The sequence below is a fragment of the Oratosquilla oratoria genome, chromosome 1 (assembly GCF_046742065.1).
Source record: "Oratosquilla oratoria isolate Oo_2021 chromosome 1, ASM4674206v1, whole genome shotgun sequence".
In the NCBI taxonomy this organism is placed as follows: Eukaryota; Metazoa; Arthropoda; class Malacostraca; order Stomatopoda; family Squillidae; genus Oratosquilla; species Oratosquilla oratoria.
In genome coordinates, this window is record NC_134777.1 from 100,380,930 (window position 1) to 100,407,911 (window position 26,982).

A 26,982-nucleotide genomic window follows, 5' to 3' on the forward strand; every position below is an offset into this window, starting at 1 on the left:
TTGCAGGGGCTAGTGGGATATAGCCCCCTGGCTTATGTGGAGAGAGAGAGAGAGAGAGAGAGGAGAGAGAGAGAGAGAGAGAGAGAGAGAGAGAGAGAGAGAGAGAGAGAGAGAGAGAGAGAGAGAGAGAGAGAGAGAGAGAAAAAAAAAAAAATCTTAAAGAGGGAAAGGCTGTACAGAAACAACTCCTGAGAAAACTACCACTAAAGCAAAAGGATATATTGAAAGTTAAATTTTTATGACAACCATATTATTTACATGATACATTACAGAGAACCAATATTACACACTGAAGTTCGTGCCTGGGGCTCTTCTAATAGAGGTGTTATATTAACTGGCTATTATTACATAAGACACTGTAGAAAATGTCCTTTCTAAATAGCTCCACACCATGCTACCGGATACAGTTTCTGCATCTCAAAGTGATGACCAAAAGAAACAGCTTTTAAATATAATGGAATACATCAGAGTTGCAACTTTTGGTTAATGTGATATGCAGAACTTAGGTCCAGAAGGAGAAGAAAGCACGGCGAGCAAATGTGCCACTAGGGCCATGGGCAAAATATTCCTGGATTACAGGGTCGATGAACTTATTGTTATCCACAGTCTTGTAGATTGGCTCCCCATAGTATGTCCCCACTTCCCAACCTTCAACTCCAGACATCAACTTTTCCTGCAATGGATTTGTAAATTAAACACTGCATCTATATTATATATATATATATACATACATTGCAAACATCTTTATGGCCCTGACTAATTATATTACACTTACCTCTTCTGCACGATTGCGCTTAACTTGTTTGAGGAACTCCCTGTCACGTTCAGCAATTAGGAGTGGTTCTAGGGCTAAAGAACCACTTCGCATTTCCACATCTTCCCTCCTGTGGAAATTGGAAATGTAGAGATAGAATAAAAGGGAGGAAAAAATAAATAAAAAAATAACATGAATAATAAATTATCCCCATATAGAGAAATGACTACAATTTTTCTGAAGTCACTACATTTGGGATTTTGACACCCTGTGAATCAGTCACTATTTTTCTGACTCAATTTCTTTGGAATGATGCTGTCCAAGGAGTATGGAGGAAATATATATGTATATATATATATATATATATATATATATATATATACATATACATATATATATATATATATATATATATATATATATATATATATGAGTGGAAGGGTGGTGAGATAAACACCGAGTAATGTTGGAGTGTAAATTTACTGACGTTTCGTCCTTAACAGGACTTCTTCAGAGTATGAGTACATAAGCATAAAATCAACATATATATACACGCGTTCATGTCCGCGTTCCTGCTAACCCACGCCACTCGAGTCCACTTGTTTCCTCATCTCCCGGCGGATGAGTCGTCTGGACATTTGAGACAGTTTGATGAATCCGTCCCTGTGATTAAGGCAAGGCTGAGATGCTATATATGCTGCCTCAACTAGTTTCCTCTTTTTCTTTTCTAACCCCTGTTGTAAAATCTCTACCCCGCTCCAGTTGGGAAGGTGTCCCAACTGGACTCATTCTGTCGTCCTTCTGTCCAATATATATATATATATATATATATATATATATATATATATATATACATACACACACACACGCACACAAAATTATGTGGATCCAGCAAATGCTGGGGTCAGGTAAAGCAGGGGGATAGTAGCTACTGGTTGTCTGCTCTCCATACAGTTCCAGCCAATAGAGGGCCCAGTCCAGAGCCCAAGTGTCAGTCCCTTTGGGCTGCACTTTCCAGGTGACCAACCCTTTCTTCATCCATTCAAAAAAAAAAAAAAAAAAAAAAAAAATTCCATGTGAACAAGTTGCATAAATGAAACATCAGGAAGAAACGCTTCACTCCCAGTCCATGCTGCTTCCTTTGCCGTGTTTATGCAACTCATTCAAAATAAATTGTTGAGAAAATAAAACTTCCTTTCACAGCTCCTATATCATCCTTTCATCAATTCAAGTTTCCCTCTCCCTCCAATCACTATCTTTTGCACTTTTTTTCTCCTGTGAGACATGGAGGAAAGCAGACGTGTGTGTTTCCCACGTATTTTGTGATCTTAACACTGATGGAAGTGCCACAGGAGGGAATAGTCTTACATCAGTAAGATTTTTAAATTCTCATTTGTCTGTTTTTGTGGAGTCAGACTCTCTATTAAGTGTATTTTGTTAAGGAAGCAAGCCAAGAAACCCACCGCTTTCAGAAGGAGTCCTATCCAATGATGCTCAACATGGAAAGGGTTTGAGCAGGAACTGGTCTTCTACTAGGAAGGAGCTGCCTTCCTTGAGGTGGGCCAACACTGGTCAAAGAGGGCAGAGCCCCCTCCCATCATCAGCTCTAGGGCCTGGTGCCCCCCCCCCCCTCCATTACCACAAATACAGGGGACTTAAAACTGAATCCCTAGATTCCGACTCTTAACAGACATGGTCTGCACCTCCAAGGGTCTCCTAGAGGGTGAATGTGTCAAATCCAAAGCATTTCTATTTGTAATCAAAATCAGCCCAAGGTTGTCAACAAAGATCCATTGGCTCAGATTTAGTCTGGAAGCTCAGGGCTGACTTCTCCAGCATGGTAGGACCTGGCTGGCAGCTCAGACCATCCTTGCAACATGCATGACCCCAGTACATCAAAGTACTGGGATATGGAGGGGGGGGGGGGGTTGATGAAACTGTTACAGTCTTTTGCTTACATCAGCTGGTATACATCTGTCAGCAGCTTTTGAATCTCGTAGTAATCCTATTGGAGCTCAGGGGTCAGGTATTGAACTAAGTCCCCAGCCTTTGTTGGGATAAGAGAGAGAAGGCAAGTTAGTGCATCCATTGTGCCGTAGCCCACACTTTGGACATATGGATTGAACCTTTCCAAGTGGTCCAGTTTCTTGTTCTCCAGGGTGAAGTTCGTGGTGAAGGTATGAGCCTTGGTACTAGAATGGAAGCAGGTGTGTGTTGATTCAGGCACCTTGGGTTCTCCATGGTGCTGAAGTTCTGTTAATACATAGTGAAGGTAATCTCCACTGTCTTCCACATATCCCAGCAGCTGGGCTTCCATGTGAATGTCATAGCTTGTGGCAAGGGCTTCATCTCCATTACAAAGACTGTCTCCTGCATGGGCCATTGTCAGTGTTGGGAGTTGACAGTTGAGATTGCTAGTCATTAGCTTTACCAGAGTTGAGGTGCAGAACCTTGCGATTTCCAGTGAGCATGTGAGTGGGTCACAGCTCTAGTGTGCTATATGATCTAGTGGTGGTGGTGGTAGGCCACAAAATGATGCAGCATAGTACTCAGCAGTCAGACACTGTACTGACCAGACTGGTAGCTTTGGGGTGGACTAGGGTCAAATGTCATATTGTGACTGGCTGGTACCTGTGCTAGAAAAGAGTGCAGCTGGCAAGCACTGACAAGCAGCAGCAGGCAAGTGGTGGCAGAGCAGGTAATCAGGGCCTCAAATGTAGGGCAGCCAGATGTGAGGATGTGGAGAAGCCCCACATTGGATGCCAAATGTGAGGATGTAAAGGATGTGGGCCTAGCTGGAGGGCAAACTCTGAATGAGAAGAACAAGTTCTTACTGAATGAATGAGTAAACTTGGCCCACAGGACTGCAGCCGAGAGTTAAGAGTTGGGTGCCGGAAGACTGGTCATTTTTGTGGTTGGCTTGCTCATGTCAGTAGCTGAGGGAAGTGAAGTTCCCAAAGGTGATCTGCTTGAGGGGTGCGGGGAGGGGGGGGTGGAGGCAAGGGAAGTGGTGATGTTCACACATGGTGCTCCCAAGGCAATGATGTTCGCCATCGAGTCAGAGGTATTGACTGTCTTTGATGGATTGTGCCTGTAGTTATATACTGGCAGGTCAGGTCATGACCCATATCCTGATTGGCCACAGTGAAACGAGTTAACTTTTCAGAATGCAAAATTGCTTGTGTTCTGGGCACCAAATGGCCACTGGGAGAAGCTACCAATATACTTTGAGCCACACCTCTGTATCTATCCATTTCCTTCAGCCTCTCACCCTTCAATTTCACATTTAACCTGACATCACACCTTGCATAACAGAATGCACCAAAACCATCCCTTTCAGACACCTGTATACAGAAACAAAAATCCTCTCCATAGTACACATGAAAATAATTGACTGATCAAACCTTGTACACTAATACTTTTGCTCTAGTTTACTATCAACTTCTTCCTCTAAGAAACCCTTTCAATTGCTCCTCATAATCAACCACAAGTATCATGTAATCTTGCAAACAATTGGCTTGCCTCCTACCCTTCGCATTCTTCCACCAACTTCAAACCTCTGGCCAGCATGCATACTGAACTTCCTTACTACCTCATCTATATTATATAATTTGGAGAGAGAAGCAAGTCTATATAAAAACACTTTCTATTCTTAATGGTAAAAATTAGGCTAGGGTTAGGATCATGGAGAGAAATAAAGGTTGTGGGCAGGGTAGAAATGTGAAACTTACGTGATCCTTTTCAGGTTTCTGAAATAGAGGTAAGCAGCAACTGAGGTGATCACTGCATATCCAGCAAACAACTGGTATCCTGCAAAACAAGAAAATAATTTTAGCCTTATCTTTTAACATTATAAGGCCAGTTTGAATGTATCTCAACTCAATGGTACTGACAACAGATCTAAGTCAGCAGGGACCATCAACCCCCCCCCCCAAATAAATATATAAATAATAATAATAACCCGAGCATTAATCTGTTGCCACAGTCTCTTCCAGGACAGCAATTACCAATTAATTCCAGTGAAGTCAAAATTACTTAGATTTAAGCCTATTCTACTTATTTGTAACATACAGTATTGCCCCTCACAATCTGAAAGCCCCAGAATTCAAATTCTATTTGAGGAAATTTTGCCCTGGAATCCAAACACTTCTTTGGAATCTTAATACCCAGCATGTTATTTGTGTGCATGTACATTTCTCCAATGCTCAAACCACCCAAATGTTTTATACATTTAGTTCATTGTCAGATGCTATATTGAAAAGATTTCATGCAATTTTTTGCTGCCAATTTGATGCTTTTGAGCCTGTTTTGAGTTATCTTTCATATAACTTAGTGTATTCACTATGTGTTTTAAAAAGTGTAGTGGGGATAATAAGAATAAGTGGAAATGTGCTACAACTACAACTGAAGTTAAGAAAAGTCTTATCGTTAAGCATGAAAGGGGATGCGTGTTTAACATTGCTATATTTGGGATGCCTAAATCAACAGTTTTTACAATTTTGAGAAATAAAGAATCTATCAAAGCAGCTGATGTGGCAAAAGGTATTATGACAATGACCTCTAGGATATCAAAAAGTATGGAGATGGAAAAACTCCTCTTAGTCTGGATTAATGAAAAATAGCTGGCTGGTGATGTGATTTCTAAGACAATAATTTGTGAGAAAACCAAGATCCTCCACAATGATTTAGTGAAAGGCATGCTTGATACTTGTGCTCAAAAGGAGTTTAAAGCCAGTAGGTGGTTCGAGAACTTTTCTTATGAGATTGGAGATCCATAGTGTTGTTATGCATGGAGAGGCTCTCAGCTCTAATTCAGAAGTAGCAGAAAAGTTTGTGATCTAACCCCTTCCATACTATGACGCCTACGTAGGCATCATGTGGCGTAAGTGGGTATATAAGGATGATGGCATTGGTGTCTTATTTTGTAGTTGTAGCTGAGTGACTCCATGTTCTGTGAACTGGCTTGATCATATTTTCTGCAGTTATTATTATTCAGAGTGAAAGAGAATGAGTAATACAGCTTTATATTTCATAATACAAGTATTGTGAGGCATCATTGAATTGTTGTACATCAGGCAACTGATGCTGCCTGCGAGAATTTGACTCGTATTGAAGAGGTCAAGGAATTTGTGTACAGTGAGGGTTATGTTCCAAACCAAGTGTTCAATTGTAATGAAACAGGCCTCAATTAGACAATAGCTTTCATGTTGTGGACTGGGTATTCATCAACTCCAGGAGTCATCAATAAGCACTGTTACAAAGACAAAGTTTCCTTGGACTTTGAGAGAACACGGGGTTCTGCCATCATCTGTTAATTGCCTGAGGTACAATAATAATCAGGCTGTCAGTATCCGAGACGATGACGACCCAGATGATCTTTAGAATTTGAGGTACCAAATTACTAAATATAGGTTAGGTAGGTTAGGTTAGAATAGACAAATTTATCATCCTTTCATTTCTTTCACCTTGGCATCTATCAAAACAAACATGGCATATCATTCAACCACCACAACTTCGTTTGTTTATAAACCGATAGACAACTTTGATAGTACTTCTATCATAGTTTTAAAGTTAAATTTTAAGTTACGCACAAATACGATATATAGCAATAGAAAATTAATTAATTTTGTAAATTATAATATATTAACATAATATGCAATTTTCTTGGCAGAAATGAAAAGCAAAAAAGTTGCTAAAACAGATTTCATAAGTAGTGAAGTTGCACTGGACGAATGGTATGCCATGTTTGTTTTGTTTGGTGCCGACGTCAAACAAATAAAGATGATAAATCAGTCTATTCTATCCTATCCTAACATGTATTTAGTAAATCGGTACCTGTAATTTATGGTCATCCAGATCATTGTTGTCATCACGGATGTTGGCTGCCTGTTCGACCACTCTTTCTGATTGCAAGGTATATAGGTTTTAACAGTTTCTCATAGCTTGAAGGAATGCATGGATTTCAGCTCCATAGCATTCCTTCAAGAATATATACTTTGTGAGGTACTGGCGGAAGTACCGAGGGCGTACACCAAGCCTCAACTGGACAAACAAGATGGTATCCCAATCCTATGCTAGACTTCATTCGTTAGTATATTTGCTTATAGCAAGGTACTTCTTTATTTACTTCCACCAAGTAAATCGCATATTACGTTCATGTATTGTAATTTACAAAATATTTAATTTTCTAATGCTATATCGTGTATTTGTGTACAACTGAACAAATACCGTTTTAAATATAATTATGGTATTTAGCTTCGGCTTTATACTCGAAGTTATTCTCGTTCGTCAATACAGAATTGTCTCTTGACATTCTTCAGACAAGTGTATTTCAACTGGTTTGGATGCCAGTAAAAATTCTGAGAACAGTAAATGTAAGGTTTAAGACTTAATTTTAGTTTTACTTAGTAAAATTTAGAGGGTTTTCCTCATAGCTGTGGTGATTGTTCGTTATTCGATTTGCTTGTAGCAAGGTTTTTTGTTATTTATTTCCACCAAGAAAATCACATATTACATTCATGTATTATAATTTACAAAATTAATAGCTAATTTCCTAATGTTATATCGTGATCATCAGGATATGATCATATGGCATTAGGAAATTAGCTATTATTTTTGTAAATTATAATATAATAATGCATGACCTACATATACATCTACATCATGATGTAGGTGTGCACAACTAAAATAATACCAATTCATGTAGTTCCACCTTAATCTATATACTTGATTTCCAATCATCATATTTACGAGTATACCCCTTTTCCTGTATAAGCAAATACAAAAAGTTAGTATTTAACAATTTCTTTTTGACCGGCTGGAATCTCAAAATGAAAAACCCGAATTTTCTCGACCATTACATGCTCTCAGTAACTTTAAGATACGCTAATCTGGCACTTCAGTCATTTACCGTAAATTAACCTATGTCTATCGTTACATTGTTATGATTGTAACATTCCTCTGCTTACAGTAACAGTAAGTTGTACGGTTGCAACATCTGATACGACCAATATTCCTAAAACCCTCGTATGTTATTGCAATATGAAAATAATTCTAGCATATGCATTTACCGTTAAAGTAACTTCTGGCTGGTATTCTCTTAAAATTGATTGGCGAATAACCCCCTTTCGGGGGCATATCTTGCTTCGCCGCCGTCTCCATCTTGTTTCTAGATGGAGTCCACAGCTGATGGGTGCAGGGAACTGTGAAGAAGATTTCATCACCCAGATTACGAGTAGAGAATTATAGATGTAGAATATTTTATTTTTGTGATTTTAGATTCAAGCATGCCACCGCAAAATATTGCATATATAATTTTGACTACATTCTTTTAGGATTTTGTTCGAACAATTTTCTTATGTTTTGACATGCGGTCATATCCAATAGTGTTACTTTAATTCTTAAAGAAATTTTATAAATATATATAATTAATAATTTCAATGCACAAATACTAAAATAACAATTTGGCAACTTTGAGTTCTAAATACTTGATGTTGACGTTCCAAACACTTCATACCATCACAACCAATGTAAACAATCAAACTCCGTCTGCTACGAAACAAGGTAATAGATCATGACGGAGGAAAATACCAAAGATGCCCAGGGAGAAGACACAAAATTGGATTATGACAAGAAAACAACTAAAGGAGAGCTTGCTGTCAAAGTCATATGTCTTGGTGACAGTGCTGTAGGGAAGTCCAAGTAAGTGCAGCATTTGAAATACATAAAGTTAGCCTATATTTCTCACTCATCTAAGATAATTTATCTAGTGATAAAGAAAGAGGAAATTCAATTAAGTGCTCATAAAGGGTGCCTCTTCTCTGTCGTTTAGTGACATACCTGTCGTACTCATTCTTGATGCACTGACACTGGACTGGTTTATGACGAAGTTTTTGGAGAGACTTCCACTGGTTGCTATGCTACTAAGCTAATCTTATCATCTTGCTTTGAAAAACTCGCTTTTTCTTTGTAGTCCAGTACTGGGTCTTTGCAAGTTTCAGGCTGTGTCTTCTGGTCCCTGGCTGGTTTTCTCTTGGGGTAAGCGGAAGGAAGTGGCCATTCGTGATTACATCGGTTCCTTGGAGGATCTTGCACATCTGAATCATAGCCCCTCAATTTCTTTTCTACTCCAGAGTTGTTAGCCCTAGACAGGTCAGCCACTCCTCATATGATAGGTCTGCTAACTGAGGGACCAGTTTGGTAGCTGTCTGCTGAACTTGCCCAAATTTGTTTATGCCCCTTCAGGTATATGGTGACCATGCTTGAATGCTGTATGATGTCTGATCAGGGATTTGTATAGTGGGAGGAACATCTCCACATCCAGGTAGGTAAAGGTTTGCTTTAGTATATCAACCATGGAATTGATACTAACCACTGCCTTGGCCATTTAGAATGCTGGCTTCAGATTTGGGATGACATACACTCCTAGATCTTTTTCTTCTTCAATGGTGGATAGGGATGTATTTCCCATGTTGTATCACAACTCTGGGCTTTCCGTCGCTAGGTGCATGACCTTATATTTCTCTTCTGTTTTATTCATGGTGCTTATTTTCTGGGATAAAAATTGAAAAATGTCTGTACTCTTTGTATGATATTCATTTCTTTATATACAAAGTCCTCTGTCAGGGGCACCGTCCTAGCCTTCTGATAAGGGGGAGTTTGTGACATTAAACCATATCATCATATATATCATATTTGGATCTGTACAACAAATTATCTCTATATTCAACACAAGTTACCATACTCCTTATAGCTGGATTTATCTTCAAGTTTTACCTTGGGCATAGAAAACTATGATAGTATTCATAAATGTCCATACATCTTGAATGATATGTCATTCTTTATATCTATCTACCTATACTAAAAATCATGCACTCATCCTTCACCCATTCCACAACCATCCAACCCTTATGGTTTCTGTTATAAAAGTCTCTTAGGTCCTTTTGGGCAAAGGGTTATCCCTATCTCCTTCTAACTACCTGGATCAGAAGCAATGTAGCAAGACATAACACCTCCACATCAGGGCCTAACAGCCCAACAGCCAAGGATGGCTTACTTGTACTGCTCATCTCTTCATGAGTTCTTAGAGAAGACAAGGAGAAATCCCTTCAGGCAGCATCAGTTTATCATCCATTTACAACCATTCTCCACTCACACCTATCTTATACCCTGCTCAACAGACATTCACCTTTCACCCAAGGCCTCCTTCACCCCATTCATTCATCCTAATCTTGGTCTTCCTATCAAGTTCACTCCATCCACCTCTGCCTTCTACACCCATTGTGCTAGTCTTTCTTTACTCATTTTTTACATGTGCCTAAACCATCCCTGTATTCTTTCATCAGCCCTATCTGCCAACTCCCTTTCCACCTTCATTCTCCACCTCACCTTTTCATTTCTCATTTTATCCATCTTTGTAACCCCCACCATACTTCTCAAAAACTTTATCTCAAACATATTTATTTTCTTCTTTCTGCCTTATATACCAAGTCTCTGTCCCATATAGTGTCATAGGCACAATCACCCTTTCGTATAGGTTTCTCTTTGCGTTCATCCCTAGATACCTATTTCCCATGACATGTTTGATTCCCCCAATATATTTACTTGATTCCCTCTCTACAGTTTACTTACAGTCCCACTCCTCCATTCCCTACTACATGTGACTCTGAATACTTAAAACTATTCACTTCTTCTAACCTCTCTCATTTAAGACTTACCTCTAACTCACCCTTTGTACACCTCATCACCTTTAACATTATATAAAGAATGATGATTCATTCATTATATGTCATATTCAGATCAATACAACTCTCAAGTCTATGAGTAATTGTGTCAAACTACTCCATATAGCTGAGTACTTTCACTGGAGTTTTGTAGAGGCAGTCCTCTGACTAGGTAAAATACACTAGACTGGGGGATCTGGGGGCAATACCTCCTACTAGGCAATATTTTCTAGGTAATGTACACTCTCGTGGGGATCTGGGGATAAAGCCGCCTGGCTGAGCAATATGCACCCCACTGTGGTCTTTCATAACTTGTTCCCGTGACGTCTTAAAACTCGTGTATTGTTTGAGTTTGGGCTATATCACCTTCTAAGCTATTCCACATATTTATACATCTATAGGAAAAATTTATTTCTTCACATCCTTTTGACATGCGGTCTTTCTCAATTTACTTCCATGACCTCTTAATGCCCTCCCATCTTTAATCAGGAGATCTCTTCTATCAATTCAAGATCTATCCACATTAGTGACCTGAAAAATGTAATCATGTCACATCTTTCCCTTTGATCTTTCAAAGTTGGTAGACCTAGTTCTTGTCATGCCTCATATGGTTTATCTGCCAAGCTGCGGACCAGTTTGGTTGTTGTCCTTTGTATTCTCTCAGTGTGGCTCTTTCACTCTGTGTGGAGACCATGCTACTGATGTATATTCCAGTCTTGAATGTATCAGTGTCTCACTGAGTATTTTTGTCATCTCTTCATCCATATAATGTAACACCACTTTAATCTTCTGCAGTAGCCCATATGTCTCTCCCACAATCTTGTGACACTGCTTCTGACCCAGGGCAGTGGGCGAGATGCAGGGATGACCTGTCATCTAGGAGGTGCCAAGATAAGAGGGGAAGAGGGTGGAGGGGAGCGGAGTATGGTAGGGATGGAATGGGTGGGGGTGGTTTTATACTTTTGTGTTTTGGCTACCTCCCTTATAAGGGGGAAAAAGTCTTTGGTACAGTGAGTCCTCTTTATACGGTAATTCTTTATCCGGTAAATTCACAGTTACGGTATTTGGTAAATACTACCCTCGATTCTATTTACAGTAAGAAAAATTCACAGATATGGTATCTGCTAGATATTTTGAAGAGGAAAGAGCAGGGAGAAGGTATGTCTGCTATATCCTATTATTACATGTAATAATGGATTCGGTATACTGTAATTTCAAGTTGTGGTAAGGTTTTCAAGGATGCATATGTACCGTATAACTAGGACTTACTATACGTGTATGATTTTTTTTTTAACATGATTATATTTGTATCTTGTAGGGAGACCACACCACAGCTGGATATTGGAGCCTAGACCTGGATAGGTTTTCTCTGAACTTTTTCATCATTGCTTCCTCCATGTATTGAAAAGGATACCTAATAGTTTTTAACAGACCGTTGGTTTCTACAACAACTTTGTTCACATGTTTTCAGGAGAGGTTGTCCATGACCACAACTCTAAGGTCTTTTTCTACACTGGCTCTGTTGTTTGATTTATTACCCATTGTATGTGTCAGAGTGGGTCTTTTTTGTGACTGATCTAATTTATATATATATATATATATATATATATACATATATATATATATATATATATATTTTTTTTTTCATTCCCTACTTTTGACTCCATAATACAGTAGTTAGTTCACAACCTGAATATGAATTGTCTGAGTGTGTGTATGTTTACTTATAATATTAATTTAAATTTTATCTAGGTTAGTGGAACGATTTCTTATGGATGGGTACCAGCACCAGCAGCTCTCTACATTTGCATTAACATTGTACCGTTACCGTACCAAAGTTGATGGGGAAGCTGTACTTGTGGGTGAGTTTAGGTGTACTGTTCTGTACTTCATATGAACTAGCCATTAGCATTAATTGTTCATGTTTGGAGAATTGTTAGCTTTGATCTTAACCCCTTCGTTACCGACCCGTCAACCTTACGTAAACAAACGTTTCAAACCGTCCCACGAATGGCTGGAGCCTTATGTTTGTAAACACAGACACTTGCCACCACGTGGGTAGAAATGACCCAGAAACTGAGGCTTTAAGAGCCCTCAATACACACAGCTTATAACTGTGACACATGCGTGTCACGGGGAGCACGCTCGGTTCCTGGCGGATGCACTCAGCCATGACATGCAGATGTCACAAAACACACATGTGGTACTCAAGGGGTTAATATGTAAACTGCAAAAAATTATGACAATAGGATGAAAATTTCATCATCTATTACAGTTTTCATTTTTAAAAATAACATCATTATCTTGTAATAATTTTTAAGTTATTACATCACATATAAGAAATTTCATTTTTTTCTCTAGATTTTTGGGATACAGCAGGGCAAGAAAGATTCCAGACAATGCATGCATCTTATTATCATCAGGTATAGAATTTGTTTTTTAGTTGTGGAATTTACTCACTGTGATCAGTTGTACATGATATTAAGTTGCTTGACTTTCAAAACATATATTCATTAAACAAAATGGCCTATTGCTAATAATGGAAGTATTCCCTTCCTCAGGCTCATGCAACAATTCTGGTATTTGACGCTACTCGGAAAGTCACCTACAAGAACCTCCCAAATTGGTACAAGGAGCTTCGGCAACATCGACCAGAGATTCCATGCTTTTGTGCTGTGAATAAAATTGATGGTCTGTATTTATTTTTGCGTAATGATTTAGCACTTTGTGTTACTTTGTACTTACATGAATACATATACCAAGGGCCTTTTTCCCCTTACAAGGGAGGTAACCAAAGTCAAAAGGCATAATTCCACTCCCACCCATTCCACTCCCATTTACTACCCCTCCCTCTCTCCCTCCTCTCATCTTGGTTCCTCCTGGATAACAGGTCACCTCTGCATCTCCCCCATTGCCCTGGGTCAGAGGCAGTGCAGCAAAACACAGCACATCCACAGCAAGGTCACTTCATTTAATCGGCAACTCCCACTCTCTGTCCCCTCATGCAGTAACATTGAAGATGGGGGAGAAATCCCTTTGGGCTGCATCAAAATACCATTCACACATAACCATTCCTTAACCCCCCCTGCCCCCCACCCAATCCCTTCCATGTATCACAGTATACACAGCCATTCTCAGCCCAATCCTATCATCTGTCTTCTCCCTTCTTCCTCAACAAATACCCCCCTCCTCCTCAATGTCCCTTTTACCTCATCCATCCATCTCATCCTTGGTTGACCCTCCTGTTCACTCCATCTGTCTCTGCCTTCCACACTTCTTTTACTAATCTTTCTTCACTCATTCTTTCCATGTGTCCAAACCATCCCAATGCTATTTAATCAACCCTATCTGCCATTTCCTTTTCCACCTCCAATTCTCCTCCTCACCTCCTCGTTTCTCACTCTGTCCAGCCTAGTAACCCCTACCATACTTCTCAGACACTTCATCTCAAACACATTTAAACTCCTCCTCGCATATGTTCCACACCTCTGGCCTTTATAGTGCTGTTGGCACAACCATAGAGAAATTATGCTACTTTATTGTACTATGACTGTCCCTCTGGTATGCTGTCCTGTACCACTTCTTTGAATTTGTATTTCCATTTTTGCCAAACCCACTTGAGTTGTAAAAGGTGACTAAGACAGGATAGAGGATAGGGCTAGGCATCCTACTCTCTGCAGCCCTAAAGGGTAAATCCTAAAAAAGGTTAAAAGTAATACTTTGTACTCTCACTTAAAGAATAGGGACATTGTCTTGATATTTGGTTGTTGCACTAGAGCTGGTTTGATAGAAGCTGCTAGTGATGCCAGGGTCCAGTCACAGATATCTGCAAGTGGTGGTCTTGCAAAGTGGACAGTAGAAAGAATCATCTCCTTGCTGCAAAGAACACCCAAGGCCATGGAATGAGACTGAGAAATGTGTTTAAAGGACTTTAAAAAATACAGCTTTCTGTATAGAAGCACTGATCCATGGAATGGCTGATAACATGAAAAATGGATTGTCGAATTCCATCATCAAATTCAAAATTAGAATTGACCACTGGAAGCACAGAGACAGGACCCCATGATCATAATTGTTATATTATCTACTGCAACTTAGTAAATACATGCTTCAGTACTCTTTAAGTAGTCATTAGTACAGACTTTTGATAAGACAATGACACCAATAAAAAGTACAAAAAGTACATAAGGTCCCTGTTGAACAAATGGTGGTCCAGCACTGGTAGTGCCTATTGCAGATACACTGATTGGAACTTTCCAGCCCCACAGGAGACAACAAAATTCCTCTCTCCATTTCCCCCAAGCCACATTTTTATTATTATTTTTTCATTATTATTATTTTTTAAGCTATCTCACTTTTTATTGAACCAGTCTTGTTTCCAGTTCTTCCTTTCACAAATCTTTGACTCATGCGTATTCACTTCCAAGTATAGAAAGATTTCCTATTTCCTTATAGATCCAGTGGTATTCTTGAATTCCTTCCAGTCTGCCTCTTCAAAGAATTTCTTCAAGCCTGAGAAATCTACCCTCTCAAAATTGAGTCTACCCTGCATGTGTAATTTGTTTCTTAGCTTTATTTTTTCATTTGCCAACTGAAATTTAATTGTTATAAAGTCAGTTTTTCCTGTGGATCAAAGTTATTATAGAGAGGTAATGATGTATGGTTCTTTGGTAAATGGAATGTCATCCTCTCTCACCTGAGTCACCTTTATCCATTGGATTGTTGTGTTCTTCCTTGCATCATTTATTTGGGTATTACCCTAGGAATCTGCCTTACAACTTGCTTCTAACTCTTCCCAATTGACCTTACTGCAATTAGTGCCCCACAAGGATTACATCATTACTTTTATTTATTTATCTATTTATTTGTTTATTTATTTTCTGTTTAAAGGAGGAAAGTTGTATCGGACATTTATTGAAATTCAGCTTTGTTCCTTGTTTATGTCTCTGGGGGGAGAGGATATATGTAACCATGAGGTCTTTTATTAAAGCCTTTTAGTTTTTATTTTATTGCTTCAGCCTCGTCTTTACTCAGAATTGCTTCTTTTACCATTAGGTAATTTCTCACAACAATCGTCACCCCACTGCCCATTTTATCTTCTTTGTCTCTTTTTAAGATGATGTATTATTCTTCAGCTGTAGATCAACACTTCTTAGGAGCTTGGTGTCTACTAAACACAAAATATCAGGCTCATCAAATAATCATTTATCTCCAACCTGGTCAATAGTAAACAATTTACATTAGTATGGTAGTCATCCAACCCAAGTGCCTCCCCAGTTTTCATCTCTTTTAATGTTCTTTGTATCTCCTCTTTTACTATAACCCTATCATTTTCCTCTCCAATCAATCATTATTCTAGGCATCTCCCACTACCACAATCAAAGCCTCCCTATCCTCCTCTACAATCAACCACTCCTTGAAATACTCAACTCATCTACTTACCACCATTACTTCTATTAGCATCTGTCCCTCTACATCCTTTACTTTTTCTTCTTTACCTGACTTGCTTTGTATCATTCTTTTCATTTCTTTCCAAAACATATTTTTATTCTTTTCTTGAAATGACATCCATGTAAGAGGTTAGAAAAAACATATAAACATCTCAGTTAAACTTTAGCCTATTAAACAGTTAGCCCATCATTACTTAGAAGAATGAATTGGGCTCCTTTAAGGATTCTATCCTGGCTAATATACTTTTGGCCAGATTTAAGGGATCCCTGGGCAATATAGATTTGAAGGATGGTAATGTCTATCATGTGATATGTTGTTGTTGTTGTTTTTATTATCATTATTATTATTATTATTATTATTATTATTATCATCATCATTATTGTTATTATTATAATTAATTCATTATTATTATTTCTTTTGCAGAGAATGAAGAAGTTGCAGGAAAAGCTTTTGCATTTACAGAAAAGAATAATATCCCCCTGTACTATGTATCTGCATCAACAGGAACTAATGTTGTTAAGGTAATTTAGCTAGTCACTTCATGTAGTTAGAAAAATGAGTTGGAGTTCTTGGGTAGCCCATAGTATAAGTGTATTATGGCACCAGTGATGGAAGGAACTGATTGACTCCTTGGACTTCCACCAAAGGTCTTCAACCTTGGATATGTTGTGTATTGTCAGTGCTGTTCAATTTGTGAAGATGTGTGTAACTATATGTAGGCAGCTTGATAAAAATACATGTTTTATTGTCTGAAATGTTGTGTGGTGACCACAATGGAGGGTGCTTAAGTGTATGTGTCCCAGCTGGAGTATTGGCTGCATATTATTGTGAGGTTAAAATCTGCTCAGTAGCACGCAGCTGATACTTTTGAGTTTATATGGGGTACCCCTATGGACCAGAGATATGCATCATTTTGTTTGTGTTAGAGGAAATCTCTACTCATAGAAAAATTATGCTATTTTATTATACTGCATCTGTTCCTCCATTATGCTGTCTCCCCCAGTCATAATATTGTCCTGTACCAATTCTCTGAATATACATTTCCATTTTTGCCAAAGACTGTGGTAGTGAGAAGGCTGTAGAGGAAAGGGGTGCTTTTGGGATAAATTTAAATGAGTGCATAGAGGGTTTAGGGAGAAATGTGAATGTAGTGGTCTTGGGAAATCTCAATGCTAGAGTAGGAGATGAACCAATAGTCGGAGTGATTGGGAAATTTGGAGTGCCAGGAAAAAAATTGTAGTGGAGAGTTGATGGTGGAGATATGTTTAGAGAGTTGATGGTAGCTACAACAGTGTTTTGGAAGAAAGTTAAGCATAAGTACACATTGGAGAGGGTGGTGGATGGAAGGATGGTACATAGGGCTTTAATGGACTATATAGTGGTACCAGGAGAAGAGTAGGAAGATTTTTGGATGTACATGATATTAGGGGAGAGAGTGAGAATCAGATAATTTTTTGGTGGAAGGTAAGTTCAGAGTGGAGGATAGATGGAGAAAGAGGAAAAGGACAGAAGTTAGGGAAGTATTTAAACTACTTCAATGAGAAGGAAAAGGAGGAGTACAAGAAGAAGCTGAGAGAAGAGTAGGAAGAAGTGAAGAATATAGTGGAGGAGGAAAGGGGATGTTTCAAAGAGAGAGTTGCAAGGTGTGCAAAGATGGTGTGTGGAACAAGGAGGATATGAGGAAATAGATGGAAAGGTAGTCAGTGGTAGGATGATTAAGCAAAGAAGGTTGTTGAAGAGAAGAAACAAGTTTTCACAGACTGGTTGCAAAATAGGACAAGAGAAACATATTAGAGGTACAAAGAAAAAAATAAGAGAAGTAAAACATAAAATAAAAGAGGCAAAAAGGAGAGCAGATGTAAAATGGGGTAAGAATATGACAGACAATTTTGAAAGTATTAAAAAGATGTTTTGGAAGGAAATTAAGAGAGGAAGAGGAGGTGAAGCAAGTAGAGAAGAAAAAGTAAAAGATGCAGATATAGAGATGATAATGGAATAGGCAGTGGTAAGAGGAAGATGGATAGAGTATTTTAGGGAATTGTTAAATGTGATAATGTTTAACGTCACACACTCCCCCCCCCCCCACCCTATCGGGAGGCTAGGACGGTGCACCTCACAGAGGGCTTTGTAGTGTGGAATTTAGTGAGCCATGCCCTTGGTTCAACTTCGCCGGTGGCAGGATTCGAACCGCCCTCACCTCGACCTTCGCCTCAAGTAATGACACCCTAATCTGCTCAGCCAGCGGGCTTCTGAAGGAAGATAGACAGGGAAAGGTGGTTGCAGTGGGAGGTGCTAAGAAAATGACAGTGATGAATGAGGAAAATTGAGGAGAAATAAGAAAAGGTGAGATTAAAGCAGTTATCAAAATTATGAAAGTAGGTAAGGCACCTGAATTAGGTGGATGTCATGCAGAGTGTCTAAAAAAGGGAGGCACAGTGATGGTGGACTGACTGGTGAGGTTGATTAATGCTTGTCTAAAAGAGGGTAGAGTGCTGGAGGACTGCCTGTACAGTTCTATTTTACAAGGGAAAAGGGGACAAGTGTGAGTGTAGTAGTTTCATAGGGATCAATTTGTTGAGTGTAGTTTGGAAGGCTTATAGGAGGGTTTTGATTGAGAGGATTAGGGGAGGAACAGAGGGAGTAACTAGTGAGGATAGGTAGGATCAGGTTTTTGTGGTAAGAGAGATATGTGAGAAAGTTTTAGCAAAGGGTAAGGATTTTTTTTGGGCCTTTATGGATTTGGAAAAAGCTTATAACAGGGTATACAGATGCTCCTCTACTTACGTTCATTCTTTTTACATTTTTTCGATTTTACGTTTGAAATGACTGTAAAAAAAAAAGTGAATTTTTTTAGTTTAGCACGCTCTCCGTAGTTCAAACGATACTTGCGCATGACGCTGCGTCCATTGTTTACATTGCACAAACGACAAACTGAACATGCCTTGCCTCATCCTCATCCTCCCCCTCCTCCTCCACCATCTCAATTTATGTTGCTTGAATTTAATTTATTTGAAATTAACCCCTTCCATACGGTGCCGCACACGTAGGCGTCATGGACTTAGATCTCGGTGGCAGCAGCCAATGCCAGCCGTACGACGTGTCGTAATAATACTCGCGTCATAAAATATAGTCACCGCTTATATCGATCGTTCTCTCTTCACCCGTGAATTTTGATAACCATAGAAAATGCGATTACAAAAGAATTAGAAAGAATGTCATTATGGAGGGGCGACTACAATAAATATAATCAAGACGCCGATATGGCAGCCTCGCGAATACACTCGCTCCCCATGACGCCTACGTGTGCGGCACCGTATGGAAGGGGTTAATGTTGTTATTTTACAATGTTATGTGTATTATTAATGATTTAGGGGTGTTTTATAAGATACGGTAATAGAATTTACGGATGTATAGTACAGTAACAACTTACGTTCATTTTCAACTTACGTTCGGCCGTTCGGAACATAACTAAAACGTAAGTTGAGGAGCATCTGTATAGGAAGTCACTGTGGGAGATATTGCAGATATATGGGATAGGAGCAAAACTGTTTAGAGCAGTCAAGAGTTTTTTATGAAAGTAGTAGAGTCTGTGTTAGAATTGGAAATGGAGAGAGCAAGTGGTTTGAGGTAAAGTTGGGACATCACCATGGCTGTTCAATGTGTTTGTGAATGGGGTGGTGCAAGAGTTGAATGCAAAGGTAATGGGCATTGGATTAGAGAAAATGAAGAAAAATGTGAGATAAACCAGTTGTTGTTTGCTGATGACACTGCGCTTGAAGCAGGATTAGAGGAGGGATTAAGAAAGTGACAAAGTTTGGGAAGGTGTGTGAAAGGAGGAAGTTGAAGGTAAATGTGTGTAAAAGTAATGTTATGAGAAGTACAAGGGGAGAGGATGGCAGCAAAATGGAAGCAAGTGTTAAGGGAGAGAGGCTGGAGTAAGTGGATAGCTTTAGATACTTGGGGATGCATGTGGCAGGAAAAGGAGGAGTGGAGGTGGAGGTAGAATATAGACTAAGAGAAGCAAGTAAATGTCTTGAGGGATTAAAAAGTGCAATAAGAAATAGACATTTGTTAATGGATGCTAAGGGGAGATTGCATTTTACCTAGTTATTATGCAGGAAGAGAGCTATGCATGTAGTGACCCATCTTTGTATCTTTCAGCATGGAGTTTGTTCTTAAATTCTAATATAGTTTCTGCACACAATGTTGCCTCATCCAATTTGTTCCAGATATCTACCACTGTGTGTGGGAAACTATTCTTTTTCAGATCTCTTCTATAACTATCCTTTTTGAGTTTGTTTTCATGTCCTCTTGTTTTTTCTCTTATCTCACTTTAATAAATCTTCTCTGTCGAGGACTTCCATCCCTGTTATAATTCTGTAAGTGGCCAGTAGATCTCCTCTTTCTCTTCTTTGTTCCACAGCTGGTAGTTCCAGTTTGGACAATTTTTGTTGGTATTTCAATTTAGAGTGTTGGTGCCATCTTTGTCATTGCTCTTTCAATTCTTTCTACATACATACATACATATACCAAGGCTTTTTCTCCCTTTCAAGGGAGGTAGCCAAAAAGAAAAAGGCATAAAATCATTCCCACCTATTCCATCCCCACACACACTCCACTCCACTCCCCTCCACCCTCCCTCTTATCTTAGCACCTCCTGGATGACGGGTCATCCCTGCACCTTTCTAATTTCCTTATATTCTTTTTAGTACTGGGTGTCCATAGTGTCACAGCATACTGCAATCTTGGTCTTATCAGTGTAACTAGTATTTTCTTGACCATTTCCTCATCCAAATTGTCAAAAGCAACTTTCATCGACCTTAGTAATTTGAAGGTTTCTCCGACTATTTTATTGATATGCTTGTCTGGTTACAAGTCTTTGCTGATAATTACTCCAAAGTCCCTTTCCGAGCCCTGCTTTTTTTTTTTTTTTTCCCTTGATATTCTATTTTTACTTTTTCCATACTCCACTATACTACATTTCTTGATGTTGAAGTTCACTTCCCACTTTTGACTCCATTCCCAGACTTTATCCAGGTCTTTCTGTAGTGATTCACAGTCTTCCTCTGTACTTACTTTCTTTAGTAGTTTTGCATCATCTGCAAAGAAGTTCACATAACATTCCACACCTTCATCCATGTCATTTATTTATCGGAGCCAATACAGAACCTTGTGGGACTCTACTTATCATTTCTTCTCAAGTCGAGTTTTTGTCTCTAAGCACCACCCTCATTTTTCTCCTGTTCAAGAAATCTTCCATCCATTTCAATAACTTTCCTTATACACCACCTATTATTTCAATTTTTCTTAGTAGTTTTTTGTGTGGTACTTTATCAAATGTATGAAGGGGTGATTGTACCAACAGTACTGTATGGGGCAGAAACATGGAACATAAGAGAGGAACAGTTTAAATGTGAGAAACAAGGAGGTGAGGAGGAGAGCAGAGGTGGAAAGGGAGTTGGGAGATAGGGTCGATAAAAAAGTATTGGGTTGGTTTGGACACAGAAAAAGTGAGTGAAGAAAGATTAGTAAAAGAAGTGTGGAAGGCAGAGGTGGATGGAGTGAACAGGAGGCAGCATCTGAAAATGAAATGGATGGATGGGGTAAAAGTTGCATTGAGAAAGAGAGAGGAATGTCTGTTGAGTAAGGAAGGGAGAAGACAGAAGATAGGTGTGTTTGAATGGACTATTTGAATGACATTAATTTATGTGGATGAAAAATTAGCAAAATGCTTTTAGAAGTACAAATGACTATATTTTAGAGAAAAAGAGGAAATACTTTCAGGAGTATGTATGACATGATTGTTTTTATGATAAAAGGGATTAGCTACTTTTATAAGCACAGATGACATGATGTGTATATAGAAAAAGAAGAAAGATGCTTTCAGAAAAGTAAATTGCAACATATGTAGGTATAGAAGAAATTCCAAAATACAATATTTGCATGTAGGGGCAAGGGACAAAATACTGTATGCACAAATGTCAAATATCAATACTATGTAAGTAAAGGTGGTAAATATTTTGACAGGTACAAATGCCATGATTTGCATGATGAAAAGGGGACAAATTACTTTCAGTTACCATTTACATGAAATAGATTTAGGGAATTGGGGCAAAATATTTTCAAAAGCATGAGTAACGTGACTTATATCATTGCAGCTGTTTAAGGATGCCATTAAGGAAGCAGTTACCTATAAGAAAAACCCAACAGACTTCACTGATCAAGTCATGGAAGAACTGGAGATGGAATTTGATTCATGAACTCGTCTCACTTAGTAGTCATCTAATTATGTAATATAGTTCTCTCTTTGTGTGTGCAAGTGGTATGTATGTAGTATTTATACACATTGATTCAAGTGTTGGCTAGTGCTGAAAATCATATTCAATTTTATTCACATGATTATTGGATGCAGTTTATATGCTTATTTGGTATTATAAATAATTCTGTTTATGGATTATCCTTTTCATGAAAAAAGATAGTTGAATGTGCATTATTGTAAAAAGCTTGCAGGATTTAATCCCATCAACAGGAGCCTATTCTTCATCTGAACAAAATCGTACATAAAATTTAGCGCAGGTTCATAATAGAATCATCTGATATTACCCAAAACAAAATATAATATTAAGTGTACTTCCAGGACAAAGGGAGGAAGGCTCTCCTCTCATGGAGGATGGCTAACTATTGCCTCACTACCACCTCATGGTGCCTTCTGAGATTGATTCCCACTAAGGAAGCTGGTGTTAAGTATTAGGTAGTGGCTAACTGAAAGACATTATACTCAGTCACTGTAAATACTTTCTCCCTATCATACACTAGCTGTCTTCTTCCCTGCCACTAAGAAAAGGCCCACTGGCAATGGTACATTATAGTCAGGGCAGATGGTGATATCTGGAAGTGTATTGTCACAACCTACACAGGGTTGGTGCAGGTCTAACGGTTGCCTTGTACTGAGATTAGGGCAGCAATATAGCTCAGCAGATGCTTTCTTGTCTGAGCAGTCCTTTTTTTTTTCAACTTTGCTCACTCTAAAGGTACCATAACCATAGTTTGCCTTTCCTCCACCTGATTGGGGAACTGCCACATGCAAAGTCACCCAGTTTGCAGAAAAAAATCTCACTAGGGATATATCAATGAGGAGAGAATGTTTGATGAAACGAAAAATCATTATTAAAGTCATTAATTAATATCACCAGTAAATGAGAATTAATTTTAATCTTTCTGGGACTCCAAAATAACATTTATGTTGAATAATAACAATTGTTACCTTGAGTTTCTCTACATGAAAAACCTGCAGTTCCACTGCGGCAGGTAAAGGTCCTTGGCCCTCCCACAGATCTCTGAGAAGAAACTCTGGACTGTCTGCATTGTATTGGTTTCTATGTTACAAACTTAAAGTAGCAGGAGGAGAGCAGTTGTTGGCTCTCAGCTCTATGTGGAGGTGAGGGGGTTGATTGATTTTGAAAAAGGACAGTTCCACTGTTCATCTTATAGGGCCAAACAAGTACCTGTCATCAGTTCCATTCATAAGGAGTCAAACATAGAATACATACATACATATACCAACAACTTTTTCCCCCTTTCCAAGGAGGAAGCCAAAAACAAAGGCATAAAATCTACTCCCACCCATTCCATCCCCACATACTCCACTCCCACTCACCCCCCTCCCTCCCTCTTATCTTGGCTCCAGCTGGATGACAGGTCATCCCTGCATCTCACTCACTGCCCTGGGTCAGAAGCAATGTAGCAAGACACAGTACATCCACAGCAAGAGTGCTTCATTTAACTGGTGACCCCCCCCCCCCTTCCCTTCTTGCAGAAAAAGAAAAGATGGAGAGAAATCCCTTTGGGCTGCATCAAAATATCATTCACACATACTCCCTCACCCCTATCCCCCACCCACTCCCCCTCATGCATCACAGCATCATCCATACACAACCATTCTCCACTCACCCTCATCTTCTGTCTTCTTCCATCCTTCCTCAACAGACATTCCCCTCTTTCCCAGTGCCCCTTATACCCCATCCATCCATCTCATCCTTGGTCCCCCTCATGTTCACTCCTTCCACCTCTGCCTTCCACACCTCTTTTACTAATCTTTCTTCACTCTTTCTATGTATCTAAACCATCCCAATACTCCCTCATCCACTCTCCCTCCCAACTCCCTTTCCACCCGTGCTTTCTCCCTCATCTTCTTATTTCCCACTCTATCCAGCCTAGTAACCCCTATCATACTTCTCAGGCACCTCATCTTAAACACATTCAAATTTCTCTTTTCTTCTCTTATGTTCCATGTTTCTGCCCCATACAATGCTATCGGCACAATCACTCCGTACAATATCCTTTTAGCCTCTATTCCCAAATGTCTATTTCTCATTAATCTTTTTAATCCCCCAAGGCATTTACTTGCTTCTCTCAGTCTACATCCCACCTTCACTCTCCCATGACATTTGCACCTGAATATCTAAAGCTATCCATTTCCTCTAGTCTCTCTCCCTTAATAATTGCTTCCAGTTTGTTGCCACATTCCCCCTTGTACATCTCATCATCTTACTTTTACCCACATTTATCTTCAACTTCCTTCTTTTGCACACTATCTTCCATAATCTCTCCTCTGATCCTGCCACAAGCGGAGTGTCATAACCAAACAACAACTGGCTTATCTCCCATTTTTTCTCCATTTTCTTTAACCATCTCCAATCCCAAGCCTATTACCCATGTGTTTACCTCTCACACCACCATGTATTTATTGAACAGCCAAGGGAACATAACACATCCCTGGCAAAGTCCCACCTTTGCCTAAAAGCACTCATTCTCTCCATTTCTTATTCTAACACAGGCCCTACTACTCTTGTAAAAGCTCGTGACTGCTCTTAACAGTTTTCCTCCTATTCCATATATCTGCAATACCTCCCACAGTGCCTTCCTGTCTACTCTGTCATAAGCCTTTTCCAAATCCATAAAGGTCCAAAAAACATCCTTACCTTTTCCTAAAGCTTTCTCACATATCTGCCTTACCACAAAAATCTGATCCATGCAACCCTTACCTGTCCTAAACCCACACTGTTCCTCACCAAATATTCCCTCTGTTCCTCTCCTAATCCTCTCAATCAAAATCCTCCCATAAGCCTTCCCAACTACACTCAACAAACTGATCCCCCTGAAACTACTACACTCACACTTGTCCCCTTTTCCCTTGTAAAGTGGAACTATACAGACACTCCTCCAGTCCTCCAGCACTCTACCCTCTTTTAGACAAACATTAAACAACCTCACTAGCCAGTCCACCATCACTATACCTCCCTTTTGTTTTAGACACTTCACAAGACACCCATCCAACCTAGGTGCCTTACTTGTTCTCATCATTTTAATAACTTCTTTCACCTCATCTTTCCTTAATTCTCCTCCATTTTTCCCACTCATCACTGTCATTTTCTTAGTGCTTCCCACTACAAGTACCTTTCCCTCCCTATCCTCCTTCACATTTAGCATCTCACTTAAAATACTCTGCCCATCTTCCTTTTACTGCCATCTCTTCCATTATCATCTCTCCATCTGTATCTTTTACCTTTACTTCTCTACATGATTTGCCTCCTCTCTCTTAAAGGTCAGATATCAACAGATATACCATTCGCTAAAAATCATCGTATTGCTCGAAAAAGTACTTTTTAAAAGCATACAAATAAAGTTTTTACCTATTACAGAAGAATTTATTCAGAAAATTCACTTTTAATTGCGCCTCGCATACCACTTTTCCGAAGTCTAGATATTCAGAATAACAATATTGTTTGTTTGGCAACTGTGACGTCATGAATGCGGAATTCCCCGAACCTTTCCCGAAGCGCACGGGCGGAATGTTTCGAATAGCAGACGACGCAATGAAATGAAGACAAAACTGATTTTTGCCAAATTTGATAAGATGTAGATGGTGGAATTATATAGAATACTGTCAGTATGTTTTTCTATGTAAATTAAACTGTAAATACAAAAAGTTATTGAAGTCTTGAAGGTCAGATATCAAGACTTCCATAACTTTTTGTATTTACAGTTTAATTTACATAGAAAAACATACTGACAGTATTCTATATAATTCCACCATCTACATCTTATCAAATTTGGCAAAAATCAGTTTTGTCTTCATTTCATTGCGTCGTCTGCTATTCGAAACATTCCGCCCGTGCGCTTCGGGAAAGGTTCGGGGAATTCCGCGTTCGTGACGTCACAGTTGCCAAACAAACAATATTGTTATTCTGAATATCTAGACTTCGGAAAAGTGGTATGCGAGGCGCAATTAAAAGTGAATTTTCTGAATAAATTCTTCTGTAATAGGTAAAAACTTTATTTGTATGCTTTTAAAAAGTACTTTTTCGATGATTTTTAGTGAATGGTATATCTGTTGATATCTGACCTTTAATTTCCTTCCAAAACATCTTTTTATTACTTTCAAAACTTTCTGTCATACTCTTACCCTATTTCACATTTGCTCCTCTTTGCCTCCTCTACCTTATGTTTTACTTCTCTTTTCTTTGTACCTCTCATATGATCCTCCCATCTTATTTCATAATCTATCTGTAAATGCTCACTTCTTCTCTTCTACAACCTTCTTTGCTTCATCATCCTGCCACTCACCACCCTTCCCTCTCTTTCTTCCATCCTTCTTGTTCCACACACCAACTTTACACACCCTGTGACTCCCTCCTTGAACCATCCCCATTCCTCCTCCACTCCTAGTTCTACTCTATCCTTCACTCCCTCCCAATCCTCTCTCAGCTTCTTCTCACACTCCTCCTTCTTTTCTCATTTAAGCAGTTCACTCTAAGTACCTCCCTACCTTCTGCCTTTTTCCTCTTTCTCTACCTATTCTCCACTCTCAACTTACCTTCCACCAAAAAATGATCTGATATTTCCCCACTCTCTCCCCTTAGAACATGTACATCCTTATCTCTTCCTACTATACTCCTCGTTACCACATCAAATACTTATACTTAATTACAATGGCAATTAAAATTACAAACATTTGCAAAAGATTCACAGCACAGTTCTATACATCCTACATAC

At 39.0% G+C, this 26,982-nt stretch overlaps 2 protein-coding genes across 3 annotated transcripts; one reads left to right on the plus strand and one right to left on the minus strand.

The window, feature by feature from the left end:
* Positions 1–233: 233 nt before the first annotated feature.
* On the minus strand, positions 234–7,999 carry ND-B16.6 (NADH dehydrogenase (ubiquinone) B16.6 subunit). The gene is made up of 4 exons (XM_076183293.1): positions 7,825–7,999; positions 4,486–4,564; positions 776–884; positions 234–673 (listed from the first exon to the last, which is right to left on the minus strand). The coding sequence occupies exons 1-4, from the start codon at positions 7,913–7,915 to the stop codon at positions 503–505; spliced, it is 450 nt and encodes a 149-aa protein (XP_076039408.1). The 5' UTR covers positions 7,916–7,999; the 3' UTR covers positions 234–502.
* A 146-nt stretch (positions 8,000–8,145) lies between these two features.
* Positions 8,146–25,914, plus strand: LOC143024468 (rab-like protein 2A). 2 transcript variants are annotated; one of them, XR_012966287.1, is made up of 7 exons: positions 8,146–8,455; positions 12,229–12,338; positions 12,838–12,899; positions 13,038–13,167; positions 16,351–16,448; positions 22,086–22,249; positions 22,565–25,914. XR_012966287.1 is itself a non-coding variant. In XM_076183279.1 (6 exons), exons 1-6 carry the CDS (start codon positions 8,328–8,330, stop codon positions 22,185–22,187), a joined length of 630 nt encoding a protein of 209 aa, XP_076039394.1. In that variant the 5' UTR covers positions 8,146–8,327; the 3' UTR covers positions 22,188–25,914. The 2 variants fall into 2 exon arrangements, 1 of the variants encoding a protein (XP_076039394.1); XM_076183279.1 differs by having other exon boundaries at positions 22,086–25,914.
* The last annotated feature ends 1,068 nt before the right edge of the window (positions 25,915–26,982 follow it).

Coding starts and splice junctions, on each gene's coding strand:
- ND-B16.6 (XM_076183293.1), bottom strand. CDS start 7,915: ATGGAGACGGCGGCGAAGCAAGATATGCCCCCGAAAGGGGGTTATTCG. Junction 4,565..7,824: donor AGCCAGAAGTTACTTTAACG/GTAAATGCATAT, acceptor CTTGTTTTGCAG/GATACCAGTTGTTTGCTGGA. Junction 674..775: donor AGCGCAATCGTGCAGAAGAG/GTAAGTGTAATA, acceptor AATCCATTGCAG/GAAAAGTTGATGTCTGGAGT.
- LOC143024468 (XM_076183279.1), top strand. CDS start 8,328: ATGACGGAGGAAAATACCAAAGATGCCCAGGGAGAAGACACAAAATTG. Junction 13,168..16,350: donor TGCTGTGAATAAAATTGATG/GTCTGTATTTAT, acceptor TTTCTTTTGCAG/AGAATGAAGAAGTTGCAGGA. Junction 16,449..22,085: donor CAGGAACTAATGTTGTTAAG/GTAATTTAGCTA, acceptor ATATCATTGCAG/CTGTTTAAGGATGCCATTAA.